The 25355-nt window shown below is 37.7% G+C and overlaps 4 protein-coding genes across 4 annotated transcripts; 2 read left to right on the top strand and 2 right to left on the bottom strand.

Moving 5' to 3' along the window:
• The first annotated feature begins 6547 nt into the window (after window positions 1–6547).
• LOC145901640 (dnaJ homolog subfamily B member 13-like) lies at window positions 6548–8353 on the top strand. The gene is made up of 2 exons (XM_082989400.1): window positions 6548–6830; window positions 7219–8353. Exon 2 carries the CDS (start codon window positions 7256–7258, stop codon window positions 8195–8197), a length of 942 nt encoding a protein of 313 aa, XP_082845526.1. The 5' UTR covers window positions 6548–6830; window positions 7219–7255; the 3' UTR covers window positions 8198–8353.
• A 463-nt stretch (window positions 8354–8816) lies between these two features.
• On the bottom strand, window positions 8817–16684 carry LOC145913204 (putative pre-mRNA-splicing factor ATP-dependent RNA helicase PRP1). The gene is made up of 15 exons (XM_083000781.1): window positions 16492–16684; window positions 16256–16340; window positions 15742–15912; window positions 15142–15305; window positions 14589–14784; window positions 14052–14270; window positions 13189–13356; window positions 12822–12908; window positions 12284–12433; window positions 12014–12122; window positions 11547–11738; window positions 10933–11055; window positions 10102–10292; window positions 9507–9676; window positions 8817–9202 (listed from the first exon to the last, which is right to left on the bottom strand). Exons 1-15 carry the CDS (start codon window positions 16584–16586, stop codon window positions 9082–9084), a joined length of 2241 nt encoding a protein of 746 aa, XP_082856907.1. The 5' UTR covers window positions 16587–16684; the 3' UTR covers window positions 8817–9081.
• On the bottom strand, window positions 16644–20468 carry LOC145913196 (ubiquitin carboxyl-terminal hydrolase 36-like). Its single transcript, XM_083000768.1, has one exon. The coding sequence runs from the start codon at window positions 20388–20390 to the stop codon at window positions 17979–17981; it is 2412 nt and encodes an 803-aa protein (XP_082856894.1). The 5' UTR covers window positions 20391–20468; the 3' UTR covers window positions 16644–17978.
• A 578-nt stretch (window positions 20469–21046) lies between these two features.
• Window positions 21047–24784, top strand: LOC145899195 (transcription initiation factor TFIID subunit 7-like). The gene is made up of 11 exons (XM_082987927.1): window positions 21047–21174; window positions 21263–21335; window positions 21856–21989; window positions 22147–22237; window positions 22325–22383; window positions 22792–22864; window positions 23063–23146; window positions 23258–23355; window positions 23730–23790; window positions 24133–24248; window positions 24649–24784. The coding sequence occupies exons 1-11, from the start codon at window positions 21115–21117 to the stop codon at window positions 24745–24747; spliced, it is 948 nt and encodes a 315-aa protein (XP_082844053.1). The 5' UTR covers window positions 21047–21114; the 3' UTR covers window positions 24748–24784.
• The last annotated feature ends 571 nt before the right edge of the window (window positions 24785–25355 follow it).

The following is a 25355-nucleotide window of genomic DNA, read 5'->3' as shown; positions in this document are numbered from 1 at the left end:
AATATCTCAAAAACGTATTAACTTTACTGCTGCTAGCGGATTAAAACTGTTCTGTGTTCAATGCAAGCTGAATGAACGAATGATCAGAGCTGGCGCACGGGCCGAATAAATATCCCTGCAGCTGCGTGCTGCAGCCTTTTTCCCTTGCAAAGCTATCAGTTTGTTGTGTTTTCTCTCGGTCCGGGGTAATTACTCGCTATCGGTCGGGCGTTCCATTCTCTCCAAATCGCGATCATTATTTGCTGCCACGACGTTTGATGTGCGCGCGCTCGCCGCGACCCCTATCACAACACCTTGCGCCGTAGACCGACCGCGCGCACCAACGCGCCACTAATAATTAATTAGCAACATCTATTGTTTTGCTATCATCGGAAAGTTATCGGCGAGGTGCAAGGAGGTGCGCTGATACCACAGCGAGCGCTCGAAAACCGTTTCAGGCCCCATCATTGTTTTGTTATTGAATAGGAGCGGCGAGCACTTTCAAGGTACGAACAACTATCAACGGTCATTTGTTTCAATCGTCGCCAATTTGACACGTTAGCAGTTCGGTCGTTAAACGATTGTAACGATTTGGTTTTATGATCTAGGAATCTCTTTGGGCGATGGAAAAATGCAATTGTTGTGCACGTTTGCTTGCTGTGTTTGCACGTATTATTCACTGTGTGTAAACTATTGTGCGCGTTGTAAATTGGATTAATTTGACAAAAATAAAGACAATTAGTTGATTTATTCCATTATTTTCGCAAATTGGATGTTCTATGTGAAAATGCTGCTTAAGTTTTTTTTTACCAGAAAATTCGATTTGTTATAATGTGCTTTTGGGTTAAAACTGTATTTACAACACAAGCATAAACGGAAACTTTCTTGAGTTTCAACATCGTGGTAAGTTTTCCTGTTTTCAAACAATCATTAGATTGATTGCATTTACAATTTTAGCAGAAACAGCAAACGGGCATTTACATAAATAAAACAAACTGAATAAAACAAGGATTAATTTAAAAACCAAAGACCCCTGTCAATCGCACACCGTATCGATATAATTTAAAAAATAGTTGGAGAAACTAATGACGTCTTTTTTAGGCGAAAGATATTTTCTCCATCCACCATCTGAGCTGTCCACAGACCGCTTTGTACAATTTAACATATAATCATATCGATACGGTGTGCGATCGACAGCCTGCAAGGGGCTTTTGGTTTTTAATTGATCCAGTTTTTTCATTCTTTAATCCCATTAAATCAAACTGATATAGCATTTTCTTTGATATTTTTGCTATTATGCAACTACGGTTTATGTCCATAACATGCAGCCGTCACAACAATTTTTAGCTGCTACAGCAGTTAAAGAAGAAAATTCCTACAGATTTCGACACAACGCCAAGAATAAGGGCCGGCATTTTTACAAACCAATTTAAACCCAAATCCCAGTGTTGTTAATATGGTTTTGTCCAGTGTAAACAAAGCACACAGCTGGAATAATCCCACAAATCGCTTTGTTTTCTCTGTCGATGAGCGTAATTGGTCACCATACTGAGTAATGCATCTTGTTATCCGACCAACGTCGCAACGCTCATTGCTTTCCGAGGCGCTTCTAAAATGCATTCCAATGCTCGTATTAACCGCGTATCTTCGCACTGAACTAAACCGCAATGTAACTTGTAATATATGCGTTGTTATTGAGTGTACGCGAGTGGCGTATTGGAGATATGTTTTCTATGTGCAGAAACCTGTAATTTAGCCTGGAAAATAACAAGTGTGTTTGCAATGGCCCACTCCCGACTGGTTAATTAGTTTGTAATTATACACGAACTTGTGGTATTTCTACAGACTATCTAAAGCATTTCTCTATGTATCGGCACTTGCGTATTATGTTTCGACTCCTGTATACAAATCGATAAAAATAATCGCGTGTTTTGTATCGGAATAGAGTTTACCAGGCCGAACGGAACGCCTAAAACGTTTGAGCCACCTTTAGGCGTTCAAGCGTTATAAGCAAACAACAAACACGATGAGGAGATTGGCAATTGGATGCTAACTGCTTCTACCGTGGGAACGCAATGAGGATGACATTAAACGATCATCAAACGAGTCTGTCGAGGAGTCGATTTTGTTTTAATTGTCATTTCTATCGTTTTATTGCAACATGTCACCTTTTCATCTTGACGTTTTTTAAATTCACCGAAGAACTCCTCGCCTTTTATTTCACCTTTGGTTTTGATGTGTGGTTCTATTTTCGGAGGATAGAAATTATCGCACAAGATTTACTAAAAAGAAACCATCATCGTATAATATTTGGTCTGAGAGCGTAAACGCACGAAAACTATCAAATATTACATGAATAAATGCAGCTAAATTTATGCATAGCCAACGATTGCAAGTTTAACCATTTTTAAGGGTTTAATTTTAGTCACGAGGGTGTTATTGTTCATTTTGTAAAATGTATAAAACCGTAATCTGTAGTCCGCATAAAATTATCCGATTGTATTTGTTGCTATTACATGCTGTTAAATTTTGCTTTGAAACGTTTGTCAAGTTGAGGGTTGCCCCATTCTCGCCATAATAAAAACTTCAGACGAATCGGAACCTTTCATTTCGTCTCATTCCAGGTAATCTGTTAAAAATCTTCGGTGTCTAATCGCCCTATTCAAATGTTTAACTTGTTTTATGGTGATTGCATCGTCGGCCTCCAGTCATCTAATGTTTGCAAGCTGTGATCAAACGAAGGAGACTGCAGCATTGAAATCCGACCGTTTGAAACAACGATAAACGGCGTTAAGAAACATAACCCAATAACATATAATTAGATTCATGATCATTGGCGCAAAACCTTTCTTGAAACTTTATTTCAATTGAGCGTTTCTTCATGTGTTTTGGTGAAAACTGCCAAAATAATTCAAAGTAACTGAAGTTAAACAAGTAACATTTTGGAAAAGTCATTTGTAAAGAAATAGCTTATCTGTTAATATTCAACGCAAAGTATTATCTTGGTACTTTTTTTCACATCATTTAAGGTTGTGGTTCCTGACTTTGGAATGGAAATATTAAAAGCATATAACTCGGCGAATTATTGAGCACTGTGCTGGGTTTAATCGATTTGTTAAAATAAAGAAAATGTCGGTGCACAGCCTTTAACACATGTTCTGCACATGCAATTATAATATTTATGGAGAATATTACTTCTTTGTGCTAAAAACCCAATTAGCAATGACAGATGAGAAGATCAGCGCTATTTTCCGGAAATTGTTGTTCATGCATTGCCGACAACTCCACAGACGCCAATGTCCAACCCTTGGTTTCCAGCGGCTGTCAACGGTGTTTCGCCGGTTCTTCTTCCCAACGCCATTCCGACTGTACCAGGATTTTCGTCAACGACGTTAGCTCATGGTAAGTTTGAAACATCTATGTATTTGAGCACATAAAACAAAACACAAATTGTTTAATCGAATTCATATATTTTAACTGCATTGGTTTCGAAAAGACTTATGCCAAAATTGTCAATCCTTAAAGTTGTTTTGTTTAAAAAATTCTTTTATATATATATTAGTAATAATAAATTCCTTTTTCAGATACATTCAGTGCCACGTTCATAATCAAGCTAAACCAATGTTTCCAAAAGCTGCATGCTCTATAGCGGTGTGTGGGGGGAAGTGCAATAAATTAATCTTTTTCAAAAAATTAAATGTTATATCTTTAAATATTTTAGTTGTAGTCGGGGAAGACCGCGGATGAATTTAAACTGCAAACGAAGTCCAAGCAGCTACAAATTATAATCTGCTAAAACCACAAAAAATTATAAATAAACGATAAATTTTCAGACAAATTTATGTTAGGAATTCCAGAATTTGTACAAAAAAAACGAAACGGGGATCGGGCACGGAGGCTGTTGTGTCTTGGATGCCAGGATATTGTTATAACAAAGTTCAAACGAGAACTATTAACTGCCCGCAGCGCAAACCCCAGCAGCGAGAAACAAGATAATCTAACGCGGATATTGCTACTGGGTTCTTATCTGGTTGCAAACAGCCAACCGTTCGTGCACTAATCCTTAAAAATGGGGTCTTTGATTTTCGTTCGATGTCGATGCTATTTGCCTTGACCGTCAGCAAACAGATTAAGTGATGCGTAATCCGGGATGCGACTATAGTAAGCCCTTTAACGAGTAAATTAAGTCATTCACTTGTTCTTTTAATGCAACTACATAGCGCTTGATGCCGTTCTTATGATGTTAGTTGGAAAGAGTAAACGGATTTGTTGGGCCCTGATTGGATAACAAAGTATCCTATTTTATATCCCGGAATAGGATTGCATGTAACACCAGTGCCATTTCGGCTTTCTTTCGCAAGTTTAATTTTTTTCTGGTTTCAATTTATTTCTGCTATTTGACGTTGGGATGGGTTACTATAAAGTGACTTGAAGTATAAACAAGATAGCCCATACAATGGTAGAGAACTTCATGCAAATGTTTCCATTGTTTTCAACAATCATTTTCAATGCAAATGAAGGCGAACCGACAAAACGGTACGGTGTTGTGAAGTTATAGAAAAAGTATTTTACATTGACGCCCTTTTTCACAGTTTTCTTTCCGCTATAAAGTGACAAGAAACCATTGCTAAAATAAAAATGCACTAAACATAGAATATTAACATTTCCTATTCATACACTATAACAGAAGTGCGTTTCACCTGGACTTGAGATTTTAGCGTTAAAATATTAACTGCGCGGTGCTTAATCAATACCATCGATTATATTCGTAATTAACAAGTCACACCACGACCAAAAATAACTCAGTTAACCACAATAAAACGCTATCGATCATGAAATTCTATTTTTGTTGACGATATTGAAATGGAATAACATGCCCCATGCAGTGCCAACGGTGATACGCCACGTAATAATGAACGTTACACAATCGGGAAAAAATGGTTGAAAAGTAAATAAAGAAATTTTGAGTCATCTAATTGCAATTCCACTCAACAGAAATTGAAAGGACACATAATCAATAAGTTTTTGCACCTGTCGCGTTGCAAGCAAACAACCGACAAAATATCGCGAAACCGAAAAATCACTTTCTCCGACGTTTCGTGCGACATAGATTTATCTGTTTGAGCGCGACTCTTACACTGGTGTATTCAGCCTATTTTTTTTCCTTTTTAGGTTTGACGAATAATAGTTTTTGCCTACAAATATCAGCATACGAAGAAAACAACACAAAGTGTTTTTTTTTAAGGGGAATGAGCAGCCGTCGGTAAACTTTTCCAAACCTAAGCGCAAAGTCAAACTCTGCAACTCTGCTCTAAGCAGACCGGTATATACAAAAAAATCGTACTCTTCACTGCTTTTACTTTTTTTTTCAAACTTTGCCAATTAGGCCTAAGGGCAATACCATCACCAGGAGAGATGATTGGATTTCTGGTGTATTTTTTAACAATTGTTGATCGAAAATAGAATCATTCAACATGCAGGGGGTAAATACCGTAAGTTGCAATCAATACGACCAATCTTTATCAATATGAATGAGTAAAAACAACCCCACGAATAAAAATTAACTCAGTTGACTAAAATAAATCGCCATCAATCTTGCAATGCTATATTTGGTTCACGCAATTAAAATGCCAGTTGGAGTATCGACCTTTTGTAATATCAACGGAGCTGTGTTTTTCTCGATGATCAGTTACGGACATATGCATCATCATGTCCATATACAGCTGCGGGAGCAAACCATTAATTTAACCAACATCGCAGAAAATACATGTTCATATCTAAACACTTTTTGCATGAGTTCAAAGTATACCCTGAGACAGGGGTATTGGAGTTTATTTTTGGAAATGTTTCATTGCGTTTACGTTACGAAGAGATAGACGAACTGCTTTTCAAATGACCAACGACAAACAAAAAAAATGTAAACAGCCACTGCTTGAAACATAAATTGGCAATCAAGCAATTAGTTGTTCGCACCTGTTGCAGTGCAAACGCATTTCTTTGCTTTCGTCGGCCTGCGTTAGCTTCCGTTGCAGCATAGTATAATTTGACAATTAAAAAAAATCCTTTGAATATATTGTACAGTTGCCCCGAGTGGCCAATTTTATTCAGTAAAAAGGAAAATTTTTCATGCATAAAAACAGAAAAAAAAATCAAATAGCAACGTAACTTCCAAATGTGTTCTGATAATTCATTCAAATACTTTGTCACGTGTACTTTGTTGTTAATGGTTTTGAGATTTAAATCTGAAATAAAATTTTATCAAAAACTCTTTGTTTGCCTAGATGCATCAATTAGCATGACAATTTATCACTTGAAAAATGTTTTAATACCGACCCAAATATTGTCGATCCTTTGGTGCTAACTGCACAGCTATGGATCAAGACAAAACCATTCACGCGTGTCGTTGTGTTGGAGAACCGTTGCTAAGAGACATTGTTCAGTGGATTTCTAAAAACTTGTAGACTTGCTTTGAAATTGTGTCTAAAACTCTAATTTTTTTGCATAATGCATACGTGAAATGAAAAAGCACCTGCTATATTGGTGTACTCGATATCTGCGTATTTTTCACCAACATATGTTAAATGCTTTTGTAGGCCAGATTGGAAAAAATTGGTGCGCTGAGGATAGACCAATACGAAAATATGTCATTTTTTCGAAAATTTATTGATAATTCGGACCGAAATAATTAATTAATGCATTAACATACGAAAAACACGCAGTTAACGTTTGCTGAAAAAAGTCCCTCTGTGCAAATTACCAACTTTCCAATCTGGACTGTAGGCCTACATTTAGGCCTGCATACTGCATTTTGGGGCACACCACATTCCACATGCTATGTCCTTACTAAAAAGGTATGCATTGTTGGCATTTAAGTACCTTAAAACTAGATTAAAATGATCTTTATCGTTATGGTAAAGCACTGAATGTGGTGCATGTGTTTGTCAAATATGTTAAATTTAATCATTGTAAAAAAGCAATCTTGTGGTACAATACACCACAAATCATGTATTGTACTTTACTGATGGGCACCTAAAGTTGGATACCACTTTGAATCAACTGTTTTATTTAAGGTTAACTGGATTCACAGACACAGTCCTTTATTCACAGTCCTTTAAAATACAGATTACCCACAGAATCTTTTTTCTTCGGCCTTAAGTAATAAGTTTGATGCATGATATTGTCTAACTCTGGTGCTACTATTACAGAAAGCAACAAAATTCTTTCTCTTTTTGCACACAGTATAAGCAGATACATTACGATTGTCCTGTATTGAGAAATGGGTGTGGATTATTATGCTATCCTCTGTCTCACAAGAAATGCCACAGATGCTGACATTAAGAAATCATACAGAAAACTAGCACTGAAGTTCCATCCAGACAAAAATAAAGACCCGGGATCAAATGAGAAGTTTACCCAAATTGCAGAGGCCTATGAGGTACTTAGTGACCCGCAAAAGAGGGCAATTTATGACCAGTTTGGGGAGGAGGGCCTCAAAGGTGGTGTGCCATCGAATGAAGGAAGTGGATTCACTCCAGGCTATACTTTTCATGGAGACCCAGAAAAAGTCTTCCGTGATTTCTTTGGTGGTGCAAATCCATTTGCTGATTTCTTTGACAAAGACGGTGACTTTATACTTGGCTTTGGTGGCATAAAGGGAAGAGGAAGTAAGAAGCAGGACCCAGCGATAGAGAGAGACCTCTACCTTTCCTTGGAGGAACTTTTTCATGGCTGCACAAAAAAGATGAAAATCTCAAGACGAGTTATAAACGAAGACGGACACACCTCCAGTATTCGTGATAAGATTCTCACCATACAGGTCAAACCGGGTTGGAAAGCTGGAACCAAGGTCACATTTCCCCAAGAGGGCGACCAAGGGCCTAACAATGTGCCTGCAGACATTGTGTTCATTGTGAGAGATAAACAGCACCCATTGTTTCGTCGCGAAGGCAACCACTTGATTTTCGTTGCCAAGATTCCACTTGGCAAAGCACTCATTGGATGCAGCATCGAAGTTCCAACACTAGATGGCAGGCTTCTCAACATTCCCATTAATGATATAGTACACCCCAAGTACACAAAGACCATTCCTGGGGAGGGCATGCCACTTTCAAAGCAGCCAAATGATCGGGGTGACTTGATTTTGGAGTTTGACATCCAGTTTCCAGAACGCCTTACCCCAGAAAAAAAGCAGCTCATTCGGCAAGCGTTGCTGGTTTAGGCCTGCAAGTTAAAAAATATTTTTTATTTTGATGTTTTTTGTCAAGTGACAGAGAAATGTGCACGCTTTTGTGTTGGTCACCTTACAAGTTTTTTGTATCTTTTCTTTAAACGTGTACCTGTGTTTCAAACAATAATATATATCCAGCGCACAACATTTATTTCAGCGTTGTGAGCAGATCCGACAGCGTTTTTGCAGTTTGTGTTGTGTTTTTTGGGGATTTATAATCGATTAATAGCAATAAGTTCTCGTACTAGACTTGGTAAACAGGGCAGGTTGCAGGCACATTTTACCGGCCAAATCGGGCCTCGGGGTTGAAAGTGGGCCCGAGCAATTAGCTATGAATTGAATTGCAAATCTAATGAAGATTGGCCGAATATTTTGGCGAAATGCAGGCCCGCTCTTACCTGGACCGACACGTAGGCGATTATTATTAGAGCAAACAGGAGTCAAAGTCATGCAATGAAAAGTAATACTTCATTCAGGCGCCAGCAAGCTTGTTCGTTCATCATGGATGATTTCGTCTTAAAAGTAGCAGAACATACCTCGTAGCTTTTGCGACCCAACCTTGCATTTTCTATCACCCGACTAAAAACCACCACACAGAAAAAAATAAACTTTTACAAAGATGATTGTTTTATTTATACAGCCGGTTTTACTTGGAAATTTTCTTACGCAAACCTACCAACAGAAAATGTTTGAAACAAAACCAGAAAGTTTTGGGTAGTCTGGAATGACCAAAAGCCTAAAACACGACGATGGTACAACAGCAAATTAGCAGTGGGTAGCAACGCAGTGTCTAAGAAAGATAGGCAATGTCGAATATGCAAACACAAGGTGGCGTCAGCACGGACTTCTCCCGCCATTCTCGAATTGCAAACTTCTCAAGCTGTTTCAGCGCGGTCACGTGCTTGTAACTTGGCAACGAGTCGTTCCAACTGACGTTTGGCTTCGCATTGGGGGAAGTTGGACATGTTGTAGTATTGAGGGGCAATTTTCACAAGCCTGTAACATAAACATTATTTTTTTGTCTGTCGGGAATGCCTATGTAGGCCTTAGAGGGGCATTCGACGCGACACAATTTTTGCTCTTAGGCCCAACAGCCCTGAAAGAGTAAAAAATGTGCCGGTGCGATCGCATCAAATTAAGAGGTTTTGCCCCCGAATAAAAACATAATCATTACAAAAACGATACGAGCCTTTGCTTTGGACGAACCTGCGTCGTTACTTAAACTTGTTTTATGCATAAACACTTTTTTAATGCAAATAAAAAAATTATCACTGATCTCAGGAACAAAAGAAAAACCAACCATTCCGCTTTAATGTCGGTGCAGGTACGTATGTAGTTCTTGGTCGTGAGAACGAACTCATTGTAGAGAACCCACTCAGGTTTGTGATCGAGACAAGTAGAAGGGTGAAGTTGAACCACCTGGTTGTCCTTGACCGTTAAATAGTGACCAGTGCGCTCCAAATGGGCAACCTGCAAACAAGCATAAATGGGCAGTGCTTTTTAGTGGAATTTATCATTGTGCGAGGATTTAGGGAGTTATTTAAACAGGTTGACCGTAAATAACTTAATAACACAGGGTAGTTCAGGATAGGCTTACTGCGAGTTTATTTAATATCTGTACAAACACGACTAATATTCGACTGGAAATGTACAATAAAATAGATTGAATGACCACTATGCGGTCAGTTATTATGATCGGTAACAATCACAAATCTGTCCACAATGAAGGCAGTTACGTTTTTATTTCGTTTCGTAAGTTAAATTCGTGGCTGAAGTTGCCATACATCCGACAGAGTTATTACTTATTCTATTGGTCCGTGCATATGTGTATGACATCACCTGTGTATGGGTTAACGTAGACTACAGAACAAGGAAAATTGACATCCATGACCTACCTGCATGAAAAATCCGGCCACCAAAGCCTTGCGAATGTTAACGTAATAATCCCTGCTAGTAAACTCTGTACTTCGTCTTGGCAACGCGAATCTGTCCATGATCCGTGCCAACTGTGTCCGTACATTGTCACACTGCGCCAACGAGCGGTTGTTGATATAGTTGTCAAAACACCACTGCATGGCACCCTGGTCTGCACGCAAAAAAGTAAAACACGTGACATTTCTGTTAGTAAATCCTGTGTTGATCATAGAGGTCTAATATTGTGCCGAAAATCAGCACAAACAGCGACGAGAATTTGAAAAACGCCAACTTGTGGTCATTGGGTGAATAAAATATCATAATTTAGTTTTCGCAAAAACAAACGCTTTCAACCCATAACCCCTGGGTTTCAACCTTTCTTAAATCGAATTCAAGGGTCTTTTTAACCAAGATCATTGCTGTGTCGACGTTTGCTTTTGCGACAAGTAAAATATAATATTTTTTGTCGGATTCGGCCGAAACGCACAATCAACGCCAAATATTGAAAACGAATCCGAACATCGACAACGAATCCGAATATTGACAACGGATCCGAATATTGACAACGAATCCGAATATTGATAGGAATCGCGCATTGTGATTGGGGTTGGGAAATCCGTTATTTGTAGCGGAACATGAACGGCCAATTCAAAAATATTATGACGTCATTGAACATTCTTCTGATTCGGCCGAATTCCTTCTGTCAATATTCGGCCGAATCCGAATCTTTTTTGCTTTGGCACATCTCGAATTTTAACCAATAAACAAGAGCATTGATCAGGCACACACGAAACAACACAAATGTATCTTACTCTGCTTATAAGCGTGGTATACGTTGAGCATGGTGAGGTGGTCACCGTCGATATGAGCGAATCGCATCTTGGCCTCGTCCGCTTGTTTCTTAGCGTCCCCGGGCCGCACAAAGCACTGCGGAACTGACAGGGATGCAGGGGACGCACCATAAGGTGGCGCCAAACCCCAGAGCGTTATTTGGGAGTTCAGGTTAAGCTACATATCACAGCAGTAGGTAGCGGGAGGTATTTTGTAACAACTTTATGTGTGTAAGGCATCTGAATATATTAAGCAAGTGGTACAAAGAAGTTGTGTTTAGTGAACTGTTTATGTTATGATGCAGGGAACACAATGGTTTATGGAGGTGTCTGATGTATTTGTGTTTACACAATTTCAAAGTTGCTGCACCTTTTATGTACGTATTGGCTTTTGCCCAAATCCTCACTACTAACATAAGGAAAAACCAAACACACAATATTAATAACCTATGGCATATAACAGCAGACTATGTAAGTTTTTTTCACAAAGAAGTTAGTGAACACATATATGAGTAAATTAATAACTTTGTTTCCAGGTGAAAACAACATCTTATAATCTGATTAAGTTCTTTGGCAAATAATACACTAAAACATACCCGAAAGCATAGCTGTTATGCTTAGAATTTCGTTGGAACAATTGTATTCACAGCTGGCGACGAGCATTTTGGACAACTGCGGATCAAGTGGAAATTCAGCCATGATGGCACCCAGTTCAGTGAGATCTCCGTCATCGTTTAGAGCAGCGAGATAATTTAGGAGTTCCAAGGCCCGCATAAGTGTTTCGGGGGCTGCATGTTTTAAAGACAAAGAAATGGTTGGTAAATCCCCACCTAGAGTGGCTCGTGTGGAGTAAATGCATCGCCATAATATTGGAAACTTCACAAAAACAAGCATTTTTGGTCTTAGTAGCAATGCAAAATATAACGTAGGTTATCATCAAAATTTTTTAGCGTGTTTTTGTGGAACATGACTTTGTTTAAGTACCACAAGGGAGAACGGACAAGACTTCTTATAACTTATATGCAAACTCAATGTTATGACATCCTGTTACATTCTATTGTACCTGGTGGGTCCATAAAGTCGAAATGCACCAAATCATCAATCCCCAGTTTCTTGAGGTGAAGGACAACTGAACCAAGGTTGGAACGCAAAATCTCCGGATACGTATTTTCCTTGGAAAGATAGGTGATATATTAGTTGGCAAAAGGAATGATTTTTTTTGAGTTTTAACGATATGTTTATCGTACAGACTTTCATTTAATTATTTACTACAATTTTTAACCATTTTTAGGGTGGAACCTCAACAAATGGCTAAAGCAATGTCAGGTTGTACCTGCATCTCAGACTTGTAAGCTTTTTCTGTGTACAGACGGAAGCACTTTCCAGGTCTAGTTCTTCCTCCACGTCCAGATCGTTGCTGGGCACTTGCTTTGCTGATAGCTGACACAAGCAGGGATTCCACGCGGATTCGAGGGTTGTACACCTGTGTTAAAATTAATGTTATCCACAGTGTCATAGAAAATGCATTTGGCTTTAACATAATTACAAGCATGTTTAGGTTGTGAACACCTCGCTAGGGCCATCTTATAGTAAAAATATTTATTTTTGAATAAAACCCAGCATTTTGTCCTTGTATTTTTGTGAATCTAAACCACAAGTGTAAACGGCAACTAGTGGTCACTGCCTGTTCTGTAATAATGGTACACACAAGAAGCACTTGCTAAAGACACCATTCTTTAGTGTACGATTTTTTTGAAGGTGATAGGAAGGAAACAATTACTATTATCTTAAAAGTAGGGCAACGTCACTTTCAACAAACAATTTCGACACTATTTTATAAATGTATTGTATATATATATTGTTCAGTTAACCTTTTGTTTAGAGAACCCAGGGTCGATAACAAACACAATCCCATCAATAGTCAACGACGTTTCAGCAATGTTGGTCGACACTACCACCTAAAAAATACACAAATTGGAATCATGTGCAAAAATGTCTGGTATTAAATTAAGACCATATTTTAAGGCATGACATTTATAAAAATTTCTTGATGCAAACAGTGTAATCAAATCTTGTACAAGATGCAACATACATATATATCAGTACACAAATATGTTTATTTTAGTGAATGGTTTGTTTCATTCTATTTTTTTCAAAATCTAGGATTTCTTTGCAAACAGCATACTGGATAAAAGTACGTCACACATGCATCAGTTGACAATGATTAGCAAGGCTTACCTTCCTTCCAATAGCTCCATTTTCTTTTGCTGGTGGTGCTTTTTCGAAGATTCTCTGTTGTTGAGCAGGAGGCAAAGTCGAGTAGAGAGGGATAACTTTCAGATCCCCAACATCCGGACCAAGATTATCCACCTCCTGTTTGATCCGCCGACAGGCCTCATCGATTTCCTATTCCATAATGCAAATAGTATAGTAGTACAATATTTCATATAAAAGGCAACATTTAGACATTGTATATTCTATAACTTTTCCAAGCATGGTTTGAAGAAGTTGTTAAACTACTTTGATTAGCACACACACACAGCTACAACAAAAATATTGACCGGTGCAATTGTAAATGCAGTAAATGAGAGAACTGTTTTAATTAACACAGAACATTGTGTAATCCATACTAATGTGTGTCTACTTATTTATGAATAACCAATGCAGTGATGTGATTGTTTATCAAACTGTTGTAAAATTAGCTCTTGTTGCACTACTTGTAACACCAATACATGCCACTAATATACAAGATGTATCTGAAAGCCTTTCAAGAAGGAAGAACACACAGTTTACGATTAAATGGTTTTTATTCAGTGCCAAGGCTATTTCTAAGATCTGTGCTTATTTTCAAGAATAATTTCATCCAATGCAGGTTGTTAGTTATATGGTCCAATGTGATGGACATTTTCAGACATAGCAAAAAAAATTATCGCCATACCATTTAAAATATGTCATCATTCCGACATTATTGACAACAGCCTACAAAATCAGAAGAAGAAACAAAAATATTCAAAATTTTATTCATTTTCAGCATCAAAAAGCAGCATGCTTGTTTTGGTCACTGGCCGATGGTAACCCTGATTATATTGTGTACAACAAACCTCTTGTCCTGTGAGGAAAAGCAGTATGTCTCCCTCTCCCTCTTCACACATATGAATTTGCACCACAGTGCGTATGGCAGCCTCCAAATAATCCCTCTCCGGCTCTTGGGTGTAAAAAATCTCCACTGGATGAGTACGGCCAGGAATAGTAAGAAGTGGGGCGTCGTTAAAATATTGTTGGAACTTGCCAGCATCCAGGGTGGCGCTCATGACAATAATCTGGTAAATACACAGATTTGTTACTAAAATAATTTTAGCTTTTAAAGTGAACTTTCAATGGAAAGCAGTTTTAACTGATTAGAGGAATATTATTTTGTAAGCAATGGAGTCGATAATATTTTTATAGTGAGCTGCAGGCCACTGTTTAAATCTAATAGTGCAGCGAGAGTAAATTACTACAATATTTTTGGGCATTTGAATGGTTGTTGTTAAACACACACATGTCACTGTTGTAAGTAAATTAACACATAGATATATATGTATGCAAAATTATGCCCAATCACAAACAAAATGAAAACAAAACAAATTCATATATACCTTTAGGTCAGGCCTTTGTTTGCAAACTTCTTTAATGACACCAAGCAGAATATCTGTAGCCAAAGTCCTCTCATGAGCTTCGTCGAGCAGAATCACATCATATCTCTCCATAAGTGGATCGGCCATGGCCTCACGAAGCAGCATACCATCAGTCATATATTTGAGTAGTGTTTTCGGACTAGAACAATCTTCAAACCTACACAAGAAAAGTATATACTTTTAAATCGCAGTATTTTAACCTTATTCGCTTTGCAACACAAGACTAATAATCAAAATATTTGAACTTATTTTTTATATTTCCGTAATTTAACAAAATAGTAAACTTATTTTACTAAAGAGATAACACAGATGCTGTGGCCACGAATAGCTGTTCATAGTGGACTGTTCATAATGGTGTTTATAAGTTTAATATATACAGTTTATTTTGGAGCTCAAGTGTGAATAATAATCGTTTTTGGCCAATATTTTAACAAAAAGTAATAAAGTCAGCAATTTTTGATTGCTTTTGAAGCAATAAATGGAAAGGTGCTATATTCTTGAACAAGTGCAATACCTGATTGTATAGCCAACTTCCTGGCCAAGCATGACATCCATCTCTTCTGCCACGCGCTGAGCGACACTCATCGCTGCCACACGGCGAGGCTGTGTGCATGCCACAGATTTTCGACTGTTGACTGGGGTGTGACTGCGAATGTAGTCAACGCACCATTGTGGAATCTGCACAAATTAAAGGCAAAACATACACTGTTCAAAAAGTGAGAAATAGATTTAAATGAGTACAGCTGCTTCAACACAAAATGCTTTACTCAAATAAACAATTTTGCAGCACATTTTTATCACAACATTATTGTTTTCATCAAATGCTGTTCGACAATTTTAAACAAAACAAACTTCTTTTAGTAAACTTTAGATTTGCAGTTACCAACATTTCACCAATAAACATCTTATTTCTGCTAAACACCAGTAAGTACACTCAAACGTATCCGTGACTTTTTTAGGGGGTTTGGTGGATTTATCGATGGATACTTGTTTAGGATGCATAATTTGGTAAAACAATGACTACTAAATGCTGAACAGGCAAACATATGCAATTCTTACAAGGAACAGTGCTACAGTTATTAGATCATGATGTACTTCGTGCTTATCTTTTTACCTGCGTAGTTTTCCCAGAACCAGTTTCCCCGACCAAAACAAGCGTCTGGTGTTTTGCCAACAAAGTCACAAACTTCTCCTTGTACTCCCATACTGGCAGCGAAAGTCGCTTTTTCAGGATGTCATAATACTTTTGAGTGAACGGCAAGTTCGTCAGAGGATTGGTTGGAACCTGTATGGATTGGATATGTCATAATAGGTTCCAATGCAATGATACATAATCACACTAATTTGATGCTACATGAATGCAGAAGGTTCCTGAATCAGTCGCCATGATGCACTGGTGCTTTAATTTAATGTTTTAGGGCCACCACAAGCTTACTTAATTATGGTTGTGGTTTTTGTCACAAATTCATATTTAATCATACAGATGTAGCCAAAAAGATACAATCACCACATACATACTATTCATTCTGTTATTTTGGGAGGTATCAGTGCATTTTGGACCAAGTAAAACCAACTTTAATCAAATCACTAAAGAGCAAATATGTAAAAAAATTGTGTTGGTGAAAGACCTGCATCGGGTTGACCAATTTCCCAGATGATAAAGACTTTGAAATGGAAGACTTGCGATCACCCCTGTCTTCCCGGTCGTAATACCTGAAAGTATTATTTTGTTCATAAAACTACACACAATTGTTATTTTCGTACTCAATTGTCATTTTGTGACTGAATATTCTGTAGCATTATTAAAAAAACTTTTTCATGGGTTAATGTTGTGTTGGTGAAAAAATAGAATACATCACAATACCTGTCATCATCTCTACCCCGGTCACGATCGCGATCCCGTTCTGATCTCCTCTTCTTGTGGTCATCACCAATGTCCAATCGATGACGTTTCGACATTTTTGTTTCAAAAACAGTCTATATATGTGCCTACGATATTTACCTACAGGGAAAGACCTAAAGCGCACAAGTTCAGCTACACCAACAATCAATAAAAAATTACGCCATATGACATTGCACGATGCATTGCAGTGTTATATTTAAACCAGACTTAGTGGTTAGGCATTGTACTCACTCAGTGATTTAAATATGATATGCACTGTGCCATTCGCAGCTCTAAAATGTCTTTGTCGAGTGCATTGCTTTAATGCCACAGGACGGAAGAACTTTTAAACACATAACGTACAACTGTGGCGATGGTGATTACAGATTTTTGTTCAGTAGACAAAGCAAAACGTAAGATAGAAAAACTGGCAGACAGATGAACGAAGGATATAAAAACACAACGGCAGTTTAAAACAGTTACAAGGTCACAGAAATAGAAGAGCTCACACGGTACAAAACGAAAACGTTCATTATCGATTGGCAGAGCAATTGAATCTTACATAAAGTTCTTTGTAATTGTGTGAGCAACTGCATGTGGCACAAAAATCACAAAATCCCATGAAGGATTTTGCTTAAACTTTAACGGAGATACACTTCAGCAAATAAAAACACCAAAGGTTAAATTTTACAAACACACCACATTCTATTCATAACACCAGGCAAAAAACTGGCCGTGCTACTGTATTATGACATGACTGATCCCATTACCTGAACGGCTATGATCAAAAGAACTAAAGAATTCTTTCGCAAATTTGGTGAAGACAATTAGTTATTTTTTTCATTCAATGCATGTACATTTAGCTCAAGATGGGGCGGTTCGTTTTAAAAAAAAATAGTCGTCTGTTTTTTTCTGTTCTAGATGTGGTATATAACTTGCAAATTACAACATTTTTCGCAAACCAATAACAATGTGCTTGCAACACATTAGATTAATGGAGCAGTGTTGTCAGTTATTTTACAATTTACCACAATACGTATGGAGTCACATTTCCGTAATTAAGATGCGTTATGTACAATACAGAAAAACACTTCAAAACAAGCAGATTAACCAAAAAAATTAGCAACAGTACAGAAATAAACATGTTATACCCTTAGTAGTGTAGCACCTTTATTACTGTTTTCGTAACAAAAACTTTGCAACAAAATGAAGCTGACTGAACTAAATAAAGACAAGGCACAATTCAACTTTCAGCATGTCTCTCATGGTCGGGAGTATGGTGTTTTTCTTAGTGACACAGCACATTTTTTTGTCAACCAGTTTAGTTAAATCATGGTATACAAAATCCATTTGATCATAACAAACCAGACAATTTTGTTTTGTTTATATGGCGCAACTCAACTCATAAAAATTTGATTAAAAATTTGAAGTAATATGTTTTAAACCCAGGATAAAAATTTATGATCATCTTACAGTGAGCTAGATCTTTTGTCAAACTTAATATGTTGAAATTTTTGAAACAAATTGCTGTTACTTTTGTGATGAAAGAACCTTTTTGGCCTTTTTACTTTCTTGGTCTTGCCACGGTCGATTTCCCGGTCCCAGGCATCGAATGAGGAACGCTTACACTGTTTATGGTCTTCCCTGGCATCATTTTCAACAACTGACTTTTCACCATCCCAGCTTTTGACGGAGGAGCCGTACGCTTTGCTGGATGACTGCTGAAGGAGTTTGTTGAGGATGCCAGAACGTTCTTTAGGTTTCTTTTCATCATCTTTGCTGTCACTGAATTTCTTTTTCTTAGAAGGCATCGGACCAGAGGTAGCATGGGTGGGGTTTTCATCCTTCAAAAGTTTAACTTCTAATTTAGGTGAGTTCATACTCGTGGCTTCAGAGTTTACTGTCGCGCCGTCTTCAGGTGCTTTCCGCTTGCCTAAAAGCTTCATCTTACGTGCATGTGACTCACGGTTGTGATCAGAACGCCGACTGTCATTTGAGGAAGAAGAATGGTTGTCTGACTTGTTGCTGCTAGTGCCATTATGCTTGCCATGCATTTTGTGCCAATGTTTCTGGTGATTTGGTAATGATGAAAATGGTTTGATGTGGAAAGAAATGCGAGATTTATTGCCAGATTTTCTTGACGAGGAGCTTTCTTCACTGTCTCGCCGCTGTCGAATTTTTGCTTGAAACCAATCATCGGTTGTCATGTGTTTTTCTTGTTTGCATGAAGCTTCACCATTAACGGCAACAGTTTTGCTGTTATTCTGGGCAACTAAGTTTTTGGTTGGATTGGAATTAGTTTTTCCAACATCCTTCGTGCTACTGTTGTTTGTTCCTGGTGAAATTGGGATTTCGGAATTGGAATCAGAGCTTTTAATAGCTGGCGCAGGCTTAAAATAGCTGGGCTTATAGGGCAATGGCTGTTGTACTCCATTGCATCTGGGGACTGGTACTTTGGCAGTAGCAGGGATGCCATTACCAATAATAACTTTTGGGTTGATTGCAACTGCACCATTATGCTTTCCCTTGGTTTTCATTTCCTTTGACAGAACATCAAGAATTGGTTCACGTTGGTGTCCATTCTTATGACTTTTGTTGTTGTTCTGATATGTGGTGCGATGGTAAAATAGCAAATACGCTTGCTGATTCAGGGCTTGATTGGTGCTAACCTGATAAACTGAAGAATCATTAAAACAGTACCACTGGTTGTTTGAGGCTTTCGCATAAGCATAGTAGTGCCCAGATTGACAACTGTAGCCGGAATGCACTAGCACCGCGTACAGTTCATAGCAGTGTCCATTACTCTGAGGTGTGCTCATAAATGATCCAATGTTTAATTTCAATGGATATGACACATCTGAATTGATCTTGTTGCCCATAAACGATGAAAACCGCTTGAGTTGTATAGTGAGAATGTTAGGGGAACGGTGGATGGTAAAGGTCTTTGAAGCCTGAACACAGTTTTTGCATCGATGGCATTTGTATGAGTTGTCGCCATGCAATATTTCTGGTTTGACAAAGTGTTCCAGGCAGCGTTGTAGGTTATTACACCCCTGCTTGGCAATTTCCAAGCTGATATCGAGAAATGGATCAAATGTATCAGAGACAGCTTTACATTGGCGACATTTTACACGACTTCGAAGATAACCACCAAAAATTTGGTACACCAGGGTGGTAGCTTTAGTGTGGATGTCCACTTTGCTAGAATAACCATGAAGACAAGATTTCTGCATAGCATCAATTGAGTAGCGAATAAACTCATGGGCATCTTCTTGCCTTCCGAAGTGCAAATGTTTTGCAATCAATCGGAGGTTCTTTAATATGCACATGGGCCTTATAGCTTGTCCACTGTTTCCGAATGTGGATCGTATATGTTGCTGCAATGTGCACAACATGCAAAATTGGCCATTAAGCTTACAAACACTTCTATGATCACCGTTAAGCAAATAGTTTGTCAGCGGTGGCGTATAGCTTAAACACTGAAGCGCCGAATTGAGAAAGCAAGTGTTTCCCAAGTTTACTAGACCGGAACCAACTCGATGAGACTTTTTCCAATGTAGGTCTACCCTTTCAGGTGAAAACAAAACAGCTTTCGGTTTGGGAACTCCATCATTTACGCTGTTTACATCTTTTTGTGCCATCTTCACTCCATTAACGGCTAAAGTTGGTTTGATGTGGGCAGTTGGGTTGAGGTTCACATATTTTGTCTTTAGTTCCTTCATGCCCATGTTGTATGGTTTTTTGGCTTCAACAAATTGCACTTTTTGAAGAACTGCTTTTTTACTGTTGGATGTAAGATGAGTTTCCAAATCCAGACCATTGTATGATGGTTTAGCGTTTGGTTTTAACACTTCCGAGGCTATTTGCTGTGAAACTGTCATGTTTCAGTGTTTTCACATCTTTAATCAGTTAAAATGCGTATTTAGCGCGAACATAACAAACACCGATTTGGACATCATTCTTTCTGAAAGCAAATATCATAATCTTAATCAACAAAATGCTGTTTATCGCATACGTCTATACCTAGTAATATTTAAACGAACATAGGTACTATTGCCTATACTTATTACATCTCATACATGTACTTCCTTGTCTATTGGATTACCAATTTACAAGCTGCAGCCTGCAGACTCAAAAATTTTCCACGTTATAAAACGTAAAATCTTGCGAATTGAAACAGAACGTGTTTCCAGCATAGAAAACAAACCCGACATTGACGATTTTCATTAAAATATAACAGCAAACGGCAACTTGCTATTTGTAGGTCTTTACTTTAAAATTAAAAACATTACTTTTTATTGTGTGTTTTAATAATAAGATTGCCCAAAAATTTATTAAAAATAAAATTAAGCTTCTGTTCTGTCAACCTCAAAAGTAGTTATACTTATGTTATATAACTGCATTTTTATAATTATTATTTTTTTTTAATGAATTTGCTTCCCAAAAATCACGAAGCTGTACACAAAAGGCACAAACAAAAATGCCGCAAGTGCAAGCAGTCATGCGCTAATTTCAGTAAACAGTTCGTCACTTTGGAAGTTTGGAAGTTTGCTGTTTTCGTGTGCCGAGCTTATTGCGAAGGTTGCTTGTCCTTTTTTGCAAAATATGGATGTTTTCGACAAACCTTATGAACTGGAAAATCAGCTTCTGTTACGACTACCAACAGTAAGTATGATCTAGTGCATTTTTAGATTTGCAGTCATCGCGAACACGTTAATTTTAATGCTAAGCAAACAATATTTTGTTTTTGTAGGAACAGGCCGAAAAGCTCAAGGAAATACTTCTAGCAGGAAACTTAAGGGATCGCCTGAATATTGAAATGCATGGTACGTATATTGTCATACAACTGGTGTAACAATCAAAATTTTTATACCATATTTTAGTTACGTAATTAAACCTTTACACTGTGGTTATGAAATTGCGCATCGTAACACCCTGGTGTGTCATTTTGAGTTGTGAAGGGTATCGGAGTAGCAATTTAAACCAATAAAATCTGAGTTTTTTTTAAAAAAAGTACAAATAACAAGTGAAGACAGTCTTCCACAACTGAAAATTGTAAGCAAAGCTGCAAGAACGATGAATCTTTCCGATTGTGTTGGATGTGCAAAACCACTGGTGTTTATGATAACTGCTTTTCGTTTCATATACATAAAAGTTTAAGCCTGCAAAAGAAATCTAACAACCAAAGTAATGAAGCAATTCTATGTTTTTGGATTATAAATGAAAATAAACAAACATTTTGCACAGACATGTGCACCATGCAATTCAAACATAGCAGTTATCGATTCAATTGCCATTTATGTATGTATGGTTTTAGGGTTATAATTTTTATTTTATATGTCACAGCGGATTGTCGGCATGGGACTGTATCTCTTGATGGCGAATCTCTTTCAACCAAGCTGGTGGACTTACCATGTGTAGTGGAGAGCTTAAAAACATTGGACATGAAAACCTTTTACAAGACTGCTGATATTTCACAGGTTGGTTCTCATATGCATAAAAGTACACTTTTAACTGATCTCTAGATAGTTAGGCTTGCACATTTTTGAAAATGGTAAGCTGTGTAGCTAGACAGATAAAATGAATTTGAGTTCAGTCCTCTTTTGGTAGAGGTTATATATTATATTTTTGTTTTAGCTGCTTGTTTGTAATACTGAGGAGGACAATGAAGGCCCAAGCACAGAAAAATTGACAGCAAAGGACAAGAAATTTCTCTTTCCTCATGGAGGTAATGAAAACTTAGTATACATTAAAATTGGTCTTTTATTTATAATAATACAGATTTCACCCAGTGAATTGTTATGTTTCTGCACAGTTACTCCACCTCTAAAGAATGTGCGAAAAAGGCGCTTTCGAAAGACTGCAAGAAAAAAAGTATGAATATAAATCACCTGCATTCTCATTATTTGTATGCCTAATGTACACCCAAAATATTATAACTATAATGCTGTTATATCAACCTTTGCTTCTGTCTGCCAATTTTTTACTGTTAATTCAGATACACCACAACTTTCACACCCTTTTATTGTTTTTACGATTATTTTGCACTGGAATCAATTTTAGTGAATCTCATTATTGGTTTTCCACAAGCAGGAATGCCTTGTATTTTTAGTAAGTTTTTTTTGATACGTTTACTTCACAAGGAGGTATGTTTTATACTTTATTATCTCTGGGCCTGGGGTATAGTGCGCCACTTGCAATCATGCTATGTCACCTTATGTTTGCCACCCCTGATCTGTGTGTTTTTTATTGTATATGGCTATAATTTTGCTATTTTTTTAGTATATTGATTCACCGGACATTGAGAAAGAAGTGAAGAGACTCCTCAAAGCTGATATGGAATGTGTCAGTGTCCGTATCCTCCACATGTCGTACATTTAATCATTAACAAAATGATAATAACAGCACTTGCATTGGGAGATTAGAACTTGACTTTTGTGGAAACACACAATTTGACATAAAATTTACTATTGATGCAATCTTTATTTATATATATATATATTTAATTTGCTGTATTTGTAATGGTGTTCAATTCTTGACTGCAAGGCGTAAGACTATGAAATAATCAACGAGGAAGACAAGCATTTGGAGAAATCGAAACCAGGACACTCACAGTCAAGGGATAGTGACATAACAGGTGCTTCAATATAATGGCTGCTGAAGACCAAACAGCATTTGCGTCGAGAATATCACGATGCAGATGTACTTTTTATAATATCCTAATTTTCCACGTATTATTACATAACAGACCATGACGAGCTGCACAAGATCTTTCAGGATCTGAGTAGTTCGGAGAGTGAAGCCGAAAAGGATGATATAACTGTTGATGATGTTGATGACCTTAAGGTAAATTCGATTTTAATAAGTAGTATGGTGCTGTCCACTTGTTGGGCCACAAGAAGGGGGCACAGTTGGTGAGATGCATCTGGGCCCATACCTGTATTGGAGGGTCAAACAACACCGTTTTGTGCCATTATATGTGCGAAACTATCCATTTTTATCGTAGAGTCTGGGTTCCACATATAATGTCATGTGATCGTCAAAATGTGTTGCAAGCATCAAGTAATCAACATGTCTAAAGTAACCACTTCATTATTTAAAAGAATAATGACTCATACAATTTTTCTATGAAAACTACATTATATAGGCTATGTTCGTTAACCCTGGAAAGACCTGTTTGGAGCTTGAAACTTTTCACTAATTCCTGAATTTTCATGCAGGACTTTGACCCCAGCGAAATTCCAAAGGGAATTGCAGTAATAACTGACAAGCAAGAACGAGGTATGTGTGTCAGTTTATAGCATTGATTTTAATTTTCTGGCCAACGAAGTGAAAAGTCCCAACCCTGACTTCTGGTGCCGTCAAAATATGCGTATGAGAGTAAGACAATTCACCCTAGTGATGTAATTCGACAACAGTTATGGTGGTGCCTGATCTGTACCCCACCCTGATCACAAACCACTTACACAGGAGCTATTCTCTAATTCAGGGACACACATGGATAACGACGGAAACTCATGAGTTTTTGCCAGAAGTACATTTTGGGTTAATTTAACGTTACACATGTCAGCGCCAACAACAAACTATAAGGCTCGTAATATTGTTTCAATCCCAAATTCACAGCTCGCCTGGAAGTTCGACTCGAAGAGCTTGTGGGTGAACTAGCAGAGCTTCGGAAACGAAGACAGAGAAAGGAGAATCTCATTAAGGGAGAAAATATCAAAAACGAAATGCTCAAGGTAAATTCACATCGCTTCATAAACTCATTCACTAATCCATACTTGCCCTGTGAACACGAATATGCACTACTGATTTAAGACTCTGCTAGTGGCTATGTTGCACTCACCATGTATATAGAGTAAAGCATTGACCAGCGAATTCGTCAATCAATTTTTCGAAGTAAAGTTTGTGAAGGAATTAAGTTTCCACGCAAAGAAGACTTTAAAATTACAAAATGAAATCACCTCGTGCCAAACCACAGTTTTATTTCATTTAACTTTTATATTATGTTTAAGTTTTCATATTATTTTATGTTGCAATTTTACTCGTTAGTACGGTGGCGTGGCGACTCGAGGTTCACGCAAACTGCTGATATTGTGGCAAACCCGCTCTCGCAAAAATACCCGTTTTTTTTTTCAGATGCGCTTTCAGGGCGAGTTGGAGGATGTTACTCTCAGAATATCAGAAACTCGCCAGGATTACTTGCACATACTCGCCCAACTCGGCCGAACGAAATAAATCGAGTTTCCCGAGTTCGTATCAAGGGAAATCGCTTCGAGTTCGGTTCGGCCGATGGCTTGTTAAGAAGAAAGAGGAACACAATAAACATATTGTGATATTGACGACTGGAAGCTTTTAAGGCGGACTTTCCTGTTTTTTATAGTGAGCTGCAGACAGGACCACTGTCCTTCGGTAGATCTCACCAGTGCAGCTTTGGTGGCTTAGTACGATTTTGCTTGCTAAATAACCAAGCAAAACTTCCACATTGTATTGTCTTCGGCCTCTAAAAAGCATTATTGACTCTGTTGCTCTTCCAAGACACTTCTGCAGTTGGTTTGGGGAACAATGAAATGTACAGCATAATGGCAAACAATGATTGACAGTGATTTTTCGTTCATCTGTAACGTTAAGTTTTGCCAAAACTGTTTGAATACGTTCTGCTTCAGTAATACTAACTTCTCACGCATTGTTACGCAGTACATGTGTTCTGGGATTTTGAATAATGTTTGGGTTTTATTAGCGAAAATTTAATAGTCATTTTGTTAACTCTTAATTGGTGGAAATTATCAATACCTTCTTACCAAATTCTCGCAACATATAACAGACCCTTTATGCATTTAAAACTC

The sequence above is a fragment of the Ascidia mentula genome, chromosome 1 (assembly GCF_947561715.1).
Source record: "Ascidia mentula chromosome 1, kaAscMent1.1, whole genome shotgun sequence".
Lineage (NCBI taxonomy): Eukaryota > Metazoa > Chordata > Ascidiacea > Phlebobranchia > Ascidiidae > Ascidia > Ascidia mentula.
The sequence above is the reverse complement of the archived record's forward strand: the minus strand, read 5'-3'. Positions and strand labels throughout refer to the sequence as shown.